The sequence below is a fragment of the Peromyscus leucopus genome, chromosome 14 (genome assembly GCF_004664715.2).
Source record: "Peromyscus leucopus breed LL Stock chromosome 14, UCI_PerLeu_2.1, whole genome shotgun sequence".
Classification (NCBI taxonomy): domain Eukaryota; kingdom Metazoa; phylum Chordata; class Mammalia; order Rodentia; family Cricetidae; genus Peromyscus; species Peromyscus leucopus.
Window position 1 is genome coordinate 69,305,613 of NC_051075.1, and position 12,924 is coordinate 69,318,536.

General features: G+C 42.2%; 1 protein-coding gene across 1 annotated transcript in view; it reads left to right on the forward strand.

Moving 5' to 3' along the window:
- Window positions 1-2,366: 2,366 nt before the first annotated feature.
- Golga5 (golgin A5) overlaps window positions 2,367-12,924 on the forward strand; it is a 30,544-nt gene continuing 19,986 nt past the window's right edge. Inside the window, exons 1-5 of the mRNA XM_028888271.2 lie at window positions 2,367-2,589; window positions 5,055-5,622; window positions 9,749-9,973; window positions 11,421-11,640; window positions 12,420-12,543. Of these exons, the coding sequence (XP_028744104.1) occupies window positions 5,085-5,622; window positions 9,749-9,973; window positions 11,421-11,640; window positions 12,420-12,543 (1,107 nt within the window). The 5' untranslated portion in view covers window positions 2,367-2,589; window positions 5,055-5,084. The remainder of the gene's footprint in view (window positions 2,590-5,054; window positions 5,623-9,748; window positions 9,974-11,420; window positions 11,641-12,419; window positions 12,544-12,924) is intronic.

Consider the following 12,924-nt stretch of genomic DNA (forward strand, 5'->3'; position numbering starts at 1 on the left):
AAAGATGTGCACCACCACCACCACCCAGCTACTGCCAATATTTTTGATAAGGAAGATTTGGTTCTGTTCCAACTTTTTTCATTTTCACCTTTCAGTGGTTAGCTTTAACCATTTCTGGGGTCACATTAACCTGGATTTAAATCTCAACTGTAACATGGTATGGTTGGGTTGGATGAGAATGGGTCCCATTGGCTTATATATTTTTGAATGCTTGGTCCTTATCTGGTGGAACTGTCTGAAAAGGAAGGATTATGAGGTGTAGCCTTGTTGGAGGAGGTGTGTCACTGGGGGTGGGCTTTTAGGTTTCAAAAGCCCATTCCATTCCCACTTCTCTCTCTCTCTCTCTCTCTCTCTCTCTCTCTCTCTCTCTCTCTCTCTCTCTCTCTCTTCTCTCTATCTCTCCCTCCAGCTTCCAGATCAGGATAGAAGTTCTTAGCTACTGGAGCAGAGCCATGCCTGTCTGCCTGCCTCCATATGCTCTGTGCCTTGATGGTCATAGACTCTAACCCTTTGGAACTGTGGGTCCCCAAATTAAATGTTTTACTTTCTAAGTTTCTTTGTCATGGTGTCTCTTTACAGCAATAGAAAAGTAAGAAACATGGCCAAGTAACTATATTTTACTGCATCTCATGCCTTCATCTGTAAGATAGGATAATGTACTAGGTTTCATTAGGTAAGGCTGTGGAAAGGCCAATCCTAAATCTCACTAGCTCATAACTGCAAAGGTCCATTTCTAATTTAGTGACATGTTAGATGTGAGCTGTTTTAATGCTCCATTCTTCCTTTCAGGACCCAGGCTGACAGAACAGTCCCAGCTGGGACATAAGCTCTCTCTTACATGAGGAAAAAGAGCTGGAGGAAATACATCACTGACTCTGAAAGTTTAAGTTTAGGTGAGGCAGAAGACAGGCTTATATACATTCCACCAGCAAAAGGTGGGTCATATGATCAAAATGATCAAATCAGCATCAGCAGAACTGGAAACGGCATCTCCATCCTGGGATGTGTTGCAGTCACCTGGCAACCACAGATGATAAAGAACCCTTAACAGGAAGAGCAACTTACTAGTTGAGAGCTGCAATAGCACCTGCCACACAATAGGAACAGTACATTCCTAAAGTGCTGTGGAAATTGAATGAAGCAGCTCAAAGATTCCGAAAATGGTTCTCCATTTAAATCATAGATACAGCAATTATCTGCTTCTGCTCTTCACTGGACTGGGCTAAACTGACTTGATAGGAAGAAAATGGTTTGCAATGATTCCCAGTATTTAATGTGGGAGTCTAGGAGCACAAACTTTGGAGTGAGATGGACCCCCCCCCTTTTAGGACAGGCAATCTTGGATAGATTAATATCTCTGAGTCTTAGTTTCCTCAGTGCCCAAGTGCACACACTTGAGAATATAGTGTAGGCTTTTCATTAGGGTCAAATTAGCCTTGTCCTGTTCACCTAGTAGATATAGCATTTAGTGAATTATTGAACACAGATTTTATTATTGAACGATTTCAAAGTCTGTGAACTGTACGCAGAACATAGCTATAGTACCATTGAATGAAAAGCCTTTTACTCTGTCGTTTAGATCCCAGCTCAAGTTATCTCTTCTTCAAGGGACTCTGACAGCCTGATTTATTTTCCTGCCTCTGGTCACTTCTCCCTGATTTTCTTGATTTACAACCTTTGTAATGCTCTGAAATTATTGTTCATTCATTGGTTTAGGTAATATCTGCCTCTGTCACTTAAAAGCAAGTGCCATGAAATCAGCAATCAGGTTTTCTTTAATATATATACTAAATATATATATATTTGGTTTTTTTGACGAGACAAGGTTTCTCTATGTAACAGCCTTGGCTGTCCTGGAACTCACTCTATAGACCAGGCTGGCCTCGAACTTACAGAGATCTGCCTGGCTCTGCTTCCTGAGTGGTGGGATTAAAGGCGTGCGCCACCACTGCCCAGCTAAAATCATATTCTTAATTAATATGTGTATGTGTTGTGTGCAAGTCTCTTTCCACTATGTGGATGGAACTCAGGCCATCAGGCTGCCTATTTATATACTGAACCATCTCACAGGCCCAGGGATCATGTTTTCTGTATTCCCATCCTCTGCTTCGGAATCCTACAAAACTTTTGGAGTCCAGAGGGAGGAGGAGTTTAGAGACCTGTGCGAGCTCGCCAGATGCTTACGTCCCGCCCACTTCAGACCGCCCCCCCGCCCCCGTCATCACGTAGCCCGTCACGGACCACGCCCCCATAGTGGGCGTGACCCGCAATGTTGTGCCGGCCGCGTGCAGGCGGTGGTTGCGTCACACGCACGCTGGCGCGGCGCCGGGTTCGGCCAGCGACGGAAGCGGGGCGTGGCCAGGCGCTAGGGCCCCGCGGACGCCGGCGCCGCCGCCTGAGTGGCCTGTTAGGCGGCGGGCGGCGCTCGGCTCCCCGCCGCTCAGGCAGCTGGGCGGCCACTCTGTTTTGAGGTCCTCGCCGCCCTTCCACGTCTCCCGGAAGAGGTAGCCGGCAGGTCCGGGAGCAGCCCGCTGCTGTGGCGGCCCGGGTGGGCGACGAGGCCGTGGCGTTGTGGCTCGGCGTCCTCAGGTGAGGCGCGACCAGGCCGCGGGCGGGACGGCTTGGCCTGTGGGACCCGGTCTCTGCCTTTCCCGAGTGCCGTCGTGCTCGTCTTCGCTCAGGGCCACAGCCCCGTGGGCTCCGGCCACCGAGGCTGACTGCCCTCCACCCCCGTCTCTAACTTGCTGTAGGGGCGCCATGGGGGTGTGTCCTCGCCACCCGGGGTCCGTCAGACTGCCGGGCCTGGCCGCTGACCCCTGACACCGCCTCTGTGTGACATCTGACCTTTCAGGTGGCTTGGCACCACTGAAATCCCCTCTTGGAGTCTCACTGAGACAAGAGCCCAGGCCCCAGCTCAGTGTCTCTAATCCATGCGAAGGTCCATGGTAGTGTTTTAAAAGCCCCATAAACTTTCAGATGGGAGGTAAAACATTAATTAATACGTTGTTTTAGGCTTTTTTATTAGAGTCAGTTTTCTCCAGCTCATTACTAAATTTTACTTACGCTTTTGTGGAGTTTTATAAGTCAGAATGCATGTCACCTTCCGTTTTCATTTCATTTCTCATAAACTGAAATACACACCTAATGGGTTTCCTAAAGAATGTGTCTAAACAGTGAGCTCATTGACGAGGTTAGATACAGAGAGGAAGGGATTAAAAGGTGGGCTTGACACTGGGTTGACTTAGATTTCAATGTCTGAGGTGCCATCTAAGCTCTGGGATCTTTTAAAACCATATGCATGTTTGTTTTTTAAAGGACATTGCAATTTGCCACATAATGTAGTTGAGAAAGTAATTCGTGATACTGTTTGCACAACACTTGGCATGTAAAGATGAACTGCTTCAGTGATGTTTCTAGGAGTGCCTGTGTAGGCTAGATTCTGGGAATTCATTAGTGAGCAAAACAGACATTGTGTTTCTCCACCCACTCCCCTTTCCCTAAGAGGGAGAGACGATGTTTTAAAAACAACAGTTATAATGACCTGAAGCACTGTAAGGCAAAAGAAGGGCGTGCACACAGAAATCAAAGACCTAGCTTCGATGAAAGGAAAGATAATTCTGATGCTAGTTTAGTGAAGAAAGCCCAAGAGTTAGCTACATAACAGTTCCGGGCCAAAGAATGTTGACTTTCTTCTATAGCATGAAGGTTAATTCCTTCATTGCCTTGACTTACATGGCACCTATAAGTGTTCAAATGTGTTGGTAGGATAGATCTTTTATACAGTCATTTAAAAATAATTTGGACTCAGCTTAACATGCACATGGTAGGTACTAAGTATTTAGATTATTAAAAATTTACTTGAGACCTATATGTACATCCATAAATCATGGGAGTGCTTCACTTTAACAGTAACAGCTTTTGTGATAATCAGGAGGGTTTTGTTTGTTTGTTTGTTTTTTTGTCCCCCCCCCCCCCCCCCCCCCCCCCCCCCCCCCCAAGTTCAGCCCTCTGAAACAAATTTCAGAGAACTGTTTTTATTCGGCTGTAGTGAAATTTTGCCGAGCACGTCCTTTGCTATTTGAATCCTGTCTGAATTTGCTAGGGCATCCATGAAAAAGTGTCATAGGCTGGATGGATTAGACAGTAGAAGTTGATTTTTCTCAGTGGTCTAAGTCCGAGATGAAGGTATTGATTTGTATATATTTACTTATTAGTTGTGTGTGCACTTGCAGTTGTGAGCATGTATGTAGCCAGACGACAGCTTTCTTGAGTCCCCTGTCTCCTTCCCCTGTGGGTTCCATGGATTGAATTTAGATTGTCAAGCTTCAGGGAAAGGGCTTTTACCTGCCCAGTACTCTTGTCTGAGGCTGATTCCTGAGGATTCCTGAGGATTCCTCTTCTGGCTTACATATGACTGTCTTCTCTCTTGTTTTCACCTTGTCTCTCCTTATGACTCTTTGTGTCTACATTTCTTCTAACACAGACATCAGTTTACTTTAAATTACATTTTTAAAGACCCTGTCTCCATAAAGTCACATTCGGAGGTCTTTAGGTTTGGAGTTCAGTATATGGATTTTTGGGAATGCATTGTAGTCTCTAACATATGTTTTTGCTCTGTTAAGATTTGCCTTTCATTGAAATAAGGAAAATAGTAGTAGTTGTAATGATAGTGGAAGTTACTAGAGGGGATTCTTTATGCCATCTCAAAAAGTTTCTTTATGTATATCAAAAAGTGTTTCCCCCTATTGTTTGATCTTATAACCATTCTGGGCTAGGTATGGTGATAAGTCCCTGTAGCCCCAACTACTTGGGAGTTTGGATAGGAAGATGGTTTGTTCATGGTAGTTTAGGCAGCATAGCACAAACTCATGACAGAACATTTACAAAAACATTCTATAAGGAAGTATACTTACTGTCCGACATTTCAAGATAGGGTTTCTCAGCTTCTGTTAGTAATCTGTTCAAGGTTGCCTGACTAGTAAGAGGCAGGTTAGGATTTTAACCCAAGACTCTTTCCGGATGATACACTGATCATATCCTATCCTTTTTAACAGGTTCATCAGTAGGATTATCCTGCTACCATCATGTCTTGGTTTGCTGATCTTGCTGGAAGGGCAGAAGATCTTTTAAACCGAGTTGATCAAGGGGCTGCCACAGCTCTCAGAAAGGAGAATACCAGCAACACCTTTTATAGCAAAAATACTGACTACCCTGAACTGCACCAGCAAAACACAGATTCACCATACCAGACTGGACCTAAAGCTAACTATATTTCCTCAGCTGCTGATAACATCCGACAAAAAGCCACTGTCATAGCTGGCACAGCAAATGTGAAAGTCGGATCCAGGACAGCCGGGGAGGCCTCCCATCCCAATGAACATGCATCTGTCCCTAGGCCTTCATCGCAGTTTGTTCGAAGGAAAAAGTCAGAGCCTGATGATGAGCTGCTGTTTGATTTTCTTAATAGTTCCCAGAAGGAGCCCACTGGGAGAGTGGAAATCAAGAAAGAGAAGGGCAAAGTACCAGTCTTTCCAAGCTCTCAGTCCTCAAGTGTCAGTTCTGTGAACACCAGCGTAACCACCATCAAGGCCACTGAAGAAAATCCTGGGAGCCAAAGTCCTGGTAGTTTGTCAGTCCTGTTTCTTGCAGAATTAAGCAGATTGGATGTGTCATCCTAAGTTAGAATGTTTGTATAGTATTCCTCACGCACTATTACAGGAACTGTCCTCACAGGTATAAGAGAAGGATCTTTGCCAATGTGTGGTGTAAACAAGGGTGACAATGTTGTCTACATTAGTCAGTGCTATGTTAGAATAGGGACTTTTGAATGTTGTCTGTTGACCTTTCCCATACCCATGACTGAACTCAGCCTTGTATACACTAGACATCCATTCTACCACCAGGCTGCGTCCCTAGCAATTTTGCTCGTATTCTGTTTATACCTTCCTGTTTCCCATTCTTTTTTTATGATAGATGTTACATCTTTTTTCCCCCTATGAAGCACCTCTCTTTGTTACTCTAAAAAACACTAACATACATTTATCACCTTAAAATTTTATAGTTGCTGGCCAGGCCTGGTATGTAGGCCTATTATCCTAGTTACCTGGGAGCCTGAGGCAGGAGGATAAGAAGTTCAGGGCCTGCCTAGGATATAGGATGAATTACAGGCCAGCCTGGACAATTTAGTGAGATGCTGTCTAAAAATAAAAACTAATAATAAAAGTCTGTGTATGAAGCTAAATAGTGCAGCGCTTGCTTAGGATGCAGGAAGCCTTCGTGTTCAATCTTAGTACTACAAAAAAGAAAAATAGAATTAGTAATCTTTTAATACTGAGTCAGTATTTTGATTTCCTGTTTGTATCATATTTTTAAAGATTTGTAAGCCAGGTGTAGTGGTACATGCCTTTATTCAGAAGAACTCTTTTTTTTTTTTTTCAAGACAGGGTTTCTCTGTGTAGCTTTGCGCCTTTCCTGGAACTCACTTGGTAGCCCAGGCTGGCCTCGAACTCACAGAGATCCGCCTGGCTCTGCCTCCCGAGTGCTGGGATTAAAGGCAGTGCGCCACTACCACCCGGCAGCACATGCCTTTAATACTAGTACTTGGGAGGCAGAGGCATGTGGATCACTGAATTCAAGGCTAACCTAACTCTATAATGAATACCAGGACAGCCAGGACTACCCAGAGAAACCCTGTCTCAAAAAAGAAAAAAAAAAAAAAAAAAAGGTATCTTTGAGATTCCAGAGAAGAATTGAGATCTTAATATAATTTTTATTTATAGGCCACCCTACAGTCTTTGTTTTACAGTTTATTTATTGACTAACAGATGTAGATTTTTAAAACTTATGTGTAAGTGGTAAATACATTCTAAATTTAATTATGATTTTTCTTTTGACTTTGAGTTACTTAAAAGTTTCCCTTAGTTACAAATGTGAAATTTTCCTACTTTCATGATTTTTAACTTGATAACACTGAAATCAGATAAAACAGCCCGTGAGTTTCAGTTAAGTTTTGTATGTGTGTGTGTGTATGTATACATATCTAAATCCTTGCATTAAATTTGTAAATTAGACTTTTAGATCTTTAACACATTTTTGGACCTAATGAGGAGCTGTCAATATTTAATAATAGATATGTTTATTTTCTGGAGGTGTGTGGGTGCATGTGTGCCACAGAAGCATGGAGTGATAAAGGACAGTTTGAGGGATTTGTTTCTCCTACATGGGTTCTCTCCTATGAAGGTCCTGGGGATTTAACTCAGGTTATCAGGTTTGGCAGCAAGAGCCTCTTCCTGTTGAGCCTGTAGTCAAATTTTTGGGGAAAAGTCTTTCTTTCTTTACTTCTTTATTCATTGACATTTTGAGACAAGATCTAGAGCCTGTAACCGTCCCACCTCATCCTCCTTAGTGCTGGGATTACATGTGCCATGAGCCTGGATCTCACTGGGATATTAGTTTTGAGAACTACTTTAGCCCAGGTTGTCCTTAATCTCATAGGTCAGCCTCAATATTTTTTGTTTTGTTTTTCAAAACAGGGTTTTTCTGTGTATCCCTGTCTGTTCTTGAAGTCACTCTGTAGACCAGGTTGGCCTCAAACTCACAGAGATCCGCCTGCTTCTGCCTCCTGAGTGCTGGGATTAATGGCGTGTACCACCACCGCTCCGCTGGTTAGCCTCATTTTATGGTGATCCTTCTGCCTCAGCCTCCCAAGAGGTGGGATTACAGTGTGTACCACCACACCTGGCTTCTTGTGTTTTCAGTTTGCATTTGTGCAGTTGCCAAAGACTGAGGATTTCACCTTGTTATTACTTGTTATCTAACCTTGTGAAGAGTCCCCTTCTGTCTAATTTAAAAAATAAGTTAAATGTGGGGCTGGAGAAATGGTTCAGTGGTTTAGAGCACTGGCTGCTCTTAGAGGACATGGTTTGATTCATAGCACCCACATGATGCCTCACAACTGTCTGTAACTCCAATTCCAGGGAATCCAATACTCTTCTTCTGGCCTCCATAGACACAGGGCATTTACAAGGTGTACAAATACATACAGGCAAATATTTATACACATTAAAAATACAAAAGTAAGCTGAGTGGTGGTAGTACATGCCTTTAATCCCAGCACTTAGAAGGCAGAGGCAGACGGATCTCTGTGAGTTTGAGGCCAGCTTGGTTTACAAAGTAATTCCAGGACAGCCAGGGCTATACAGAGAAATCTTGTCTTGAAAAACAAAACAAAAAACAAATTTAAAAATTAAATAAACAAATAAAAGTAAATTAAAAGTTAATTTAAAACAAGATGAATTGAACTCATCTTTTGGTAAGACATTTTAGATTTCAGTTTGGTTATAATATATTACTGTGACCTGTTGTATTAGTCTTATTGCCTTGAACCCACAGCTGTTCTTTGGTGCCTTCTCAGTGTTTTCAGTGTTGATACTTATACCCTCTTTCCCTCTTTTTTCTTTCCTTCCTTCCTTCCTTCCTTCCTTCCTTCCTTCCTTCCTTCCTTCCTCCTCTCCTTCCCTCCCTCCCTCCCTCCCTCCCTCCTCCCTCCCTCCCTCCCTCTCTCTCTCTCTCTCTCTCTCTCTCTCTTTCTTTGTTTTTTGGTTTTTCGAGACAGGATCCACCTGCCTCTGCCTCCCAAGTGCTGGGATTAAAGGCATGTGCCACCACTTCCCAGCACCCCCTTTTTTCAAAACCATTTCAGAAATAAGGAAATCTAGTGTTTAAATTATCTCTGGCTTTCTTCTTCCCAGAACTATTTTTATATTTTGTCCCTTTTCTTTCATTGTGTCCAGACTTTGAGGGTCCTTGAAGGTCTGTAGACTCCATTTGTGAGACTAGATTTTCATTAGAGAGTATCTGTTGAGAATTAATGATATTTTTATGGGATCCTATATAGCTGGAAGTTTTCCTGTGTTCTGCCCAGTCCTGCAGCCACTCAGACCCAAGTAAACACACAGAGACTTATACTAATTACTAATTGCATGGCCTATGGCAGGCTCCTTGCTAGCTAGCTCTTATAACTTAAATTAACCCATTTCTATTAATCCTTGTCTTGCCATGTGTTCTGTGGCTTACCAATCTGCTGGTGTGTTGTTCCTTGGGCGGCAGGCTGGCATCTCTCTCTCCTCTCCTTTCTTCTGTCTATCTGCTTGTATTTCCTGCCTGCCTCTAAGCTGCCTTGCCATAGGCCAAATGGCTTTATTTATTAGCCAATCAGAGCAACACATTCACAGCATAAGAAAGACATCCCATAGCACTCCCCCTTTTCTGTCTAATCAAAAGGGAAAGTTTTAACTTTAACATAGTAAAATTACATATAACAAAACAGTATCAAGCAAGAATTACAGGTACAATATCTAGTCTATTTGTATTTGGGAAAATTAAAGAAAATATTCTATCATCTATACTATATTTGTGAGTCTAAAGTTTCATATCTAATTTATCTTTTATTATAACCAAGGAAAATTATGACTATCTAGTCTTCAATTGCATCAAAGATCCCAGGAGGATATAATATTACCTAAGTAAACAGGAAATGCATTGTAAGCGATTTCTAAAAATCTAGAATGACAGAGACAGCTGCCTGCCTGGACAGTCATCCAAAGTTCCTCTGTAATGTACAGCATACAAAAGACATACCACAGCAATCCTTACTATAGCAACTAACTCACCAAGAGGCATTCCAAAAGCAAATGACAGCTGCTTACAGTGACAGTGTGTTATACCCAAGTGTGTTCTTGTTTTACAGAAGGAAATAGTTCTGAGTCTATGCCTGAAGGCCACCAGGACTCCTCAAAGGAAAGCACGGCATCGAATGCCACCAGCACAGAGCACAGTCTGCCACCTGGTGATGGCAGCAACTCACACGAGCTGTCTAACCTCCGACTGGAGAATCAGCTGCTCAGGAATGAAGTCCAGTCTCTAAATCAGGAAATGGCCTCATTACTTCAGAGATCCAAGGAAACTCAAGACGGTAGGCCTTAATTAGATGGGGCTTGTGAAAGGTTTTTTTCCTCAGAAATTTAGAACCTAAATTTTGGCTAGTTCAGATTATTATTTTTTTTAAGATTTTTTTTTTTAGATTTATTTATTATGCATATAGTATTCTGCCTGCATGCATGCCTGCAGGCCAGAAGAAGGCACAAGATTTCATTACAGATGGTTGTAAGCTACCATATGGTTGCTGGGAATTGAACTTAGGACCTCTGGAAAAGCAGCCAGTATTCTTAACCACTGAGCCATCTCTCCAGCCCCTAGTTCAGATTCTTAAGAAACCACTAAAAAAAAAAATATATGGGAGGACAGACTCTTACACTATAGCCTAGGCTAATGTCAAACATATAGCAGTCTTTCTGTTTCAGCCCGATGATTACTAGGTTTACATATGTAAATTACTAACTAAGAACCAGTAGAAACCAGATATTAATAATATCTGATTATTTGATTTATTTATTCTGAGCTTTAAGGAGAACTATTTCATGATCCAAAGTTGGGGTTAAGTGCTAGACACTTGTAGGCAGGGTCACAGTGTTGCCACCCCAGGGACCATAAATACACATGGAATTCTGTGTGACTAGTGCCCTCCAGAACCGTGCAGTGACATGACAAGTAGATAATCCTCTAATACTTCAGAAATGATTCAAAAAGAAACAGATGGGACTGGAGAGCACTGGCTGCTCTTCCAGAGGATGAGTTCTATTCCCAGAACCGATAGAGAAGGTCACAACCATCTGTAACTCCAGTTCTAGGGATCCAGTGTCCTCTGCCGATTTTCAGGTGCACTGGCCATGCATGTGGTGCACATACATACATGCAGACAAAAACTACACATAAAAATAATCTTTTCAAAAAAGAAATAATAAACCAGGTGGTGGTGGCACATGCCTATAATCCCAGCACTCGGGAGGCAGAGGCAGGTGGATCTCTGAGTTCGAGACCATCCTGGTCTACAGAGTGAGTTCCAGGACAGCCAGACCTACACAAAGAAACTCTGTCTTGGGGGAAAAAAAGAAAGAAAAGAAATAATATATCTGTAATGTGGTGACAGAGAGGGTGTGAACACTATGGCTGTGGCTGAGGAGAGATGAAAACGGATAGGAAATGTCTACTCTGGTTCCTAGGGCCAATGAGATCAGGTGTGATGGAACAGTGGGAAGTTTTATTTAGGCATGAAAGAAGGCCAGAGGGCCAGAATAAGATTATTAAAAAGGGAAAAAAAAAAAAAAACCAAAAAAACCTTTGATTTGCTCAGACTAATGGAGCCATGAAATGTTTTGAAACCAATGTTTCATGAAACCCCATGAAGTTCATTTCAGTACTTTTAAAATTGTTTTTGGTGGCAGACTACATATCTCACTATGCATATCATGCAAAGATGTGTTCTGTTTTGCTTGAGTAGAGAAATTTCATTTTTTTTCTAGAATTAAATAAGGCAAGAGCAAGAGTTGAAAAATGGAACGTTGACCATTCCAAGAGTGATCGGATAACTCGGGAGCTACGAGCCCAAGTCGATGACCTTACTGAAGCAGTGGCTGCCAAGGATTCCCAGCTGGCTGTCCTCAAAGTGCGACTGCAGGAGGCTGACCAGATGCTGAATTCCCGCACAGAAGCACTGGAAGCCTTACAGAGTGAAAAGTCACGGTAGGTGGTTCTGATAAAGAAAAGGCAAGCTAGAGTGTACATGTTTGGTAATAGTGTAGTGTTTACAGCTTATGAAGAATCAGCTTTTTTAGAAATTTAAAAGGGAAAATTTTATAACGTTGGAAATGTGAGTGATTAAAATTTTTTTGACCCTTGAGATACATAGTTAGAAAATTATAAATTTAAGAGTATTTAAAAAGCATAGTGCCATTCTTTTTTAGTATATGGTATGTACTTATATTTAGCCTAAAAATACAAAAATATTCTGTTAAAAATATCTTAGGAGTTGGGGATTTAGCTCAGTGGTAGAGCACTTGCCTAGCAATCACAAGGCCCTGGGTTTGGTCCTCAGCTCTGGGGGAAAAAAAAAAAAAGAACATCCTGGGTTGAGGCTAGTGAGATGGCTTCAAAGGTTAAGAGCAATGGCTATTCTTCCAGAGGACCCAGGTTCAATTCCCAACACCCATATGGCAGCTCACAATTGTCTGTAACTACAGTTCCAGGGGATCTGACATTCTCATATAGACGTACATGCAAGCAAAATACCAATAAATAAATAATTAATTTAAAAAAAAAGAATGTTGGGGTTGGGGATTTAGCTCAGTGGTAGAGGCAAGGCCCTGGGTTCAGTCTTCAGCTCCGGGGGGGAGGGGGGGGCGGAGAATGTCTTAGACCATCTTTTTTGCTTTGACTAATTCATAGATGCTCTAGGAATTATGGTACCTGGTGGCTTGCTCCCTGTGGCAATGTGTTCTTTCATGTGATGCATTTTCTTTTAGAATAATGCAGGATCACAATGAAGGCAGTAGCCTACAGAATCAAGCTCTGCAAACTCTTCAGGAGAGGCTGCATGAAGCGGATGCCACTCTGAAGAGAGAGCAAGAGAGCTACAAACAAATGCAGGTCAGAAGGGACCTTCTCTTGGTATTCAGGCAGAGAGGGTTGTCTCTGCACTTCATAGCACATTCATTCTTCAGCAGAATTCTACCAGGCATCTTGTCAAACAGAAGCCTAGATATTTGAAAAAAATTATCTTAACCCTTGCTAAGTTAATTTTATGTATGAGAGAAAATTAAAATGGTTTATGTTCATCAGAGCTGTGTATCTGTCATTGAATTTGGTTGTAACAACCATTGCCATTTCAGCAAATGGGATATCTTGTTTCATCTTGGGGTATCTTGTTTGTTTTTATTTAATCTTGACTAGTTCTAGTTTAGCCTGATTCATTTATTTCAAGAGAAAATTATACATACTATTTACATCTTCTCTCTCTCTCTGTCTCTG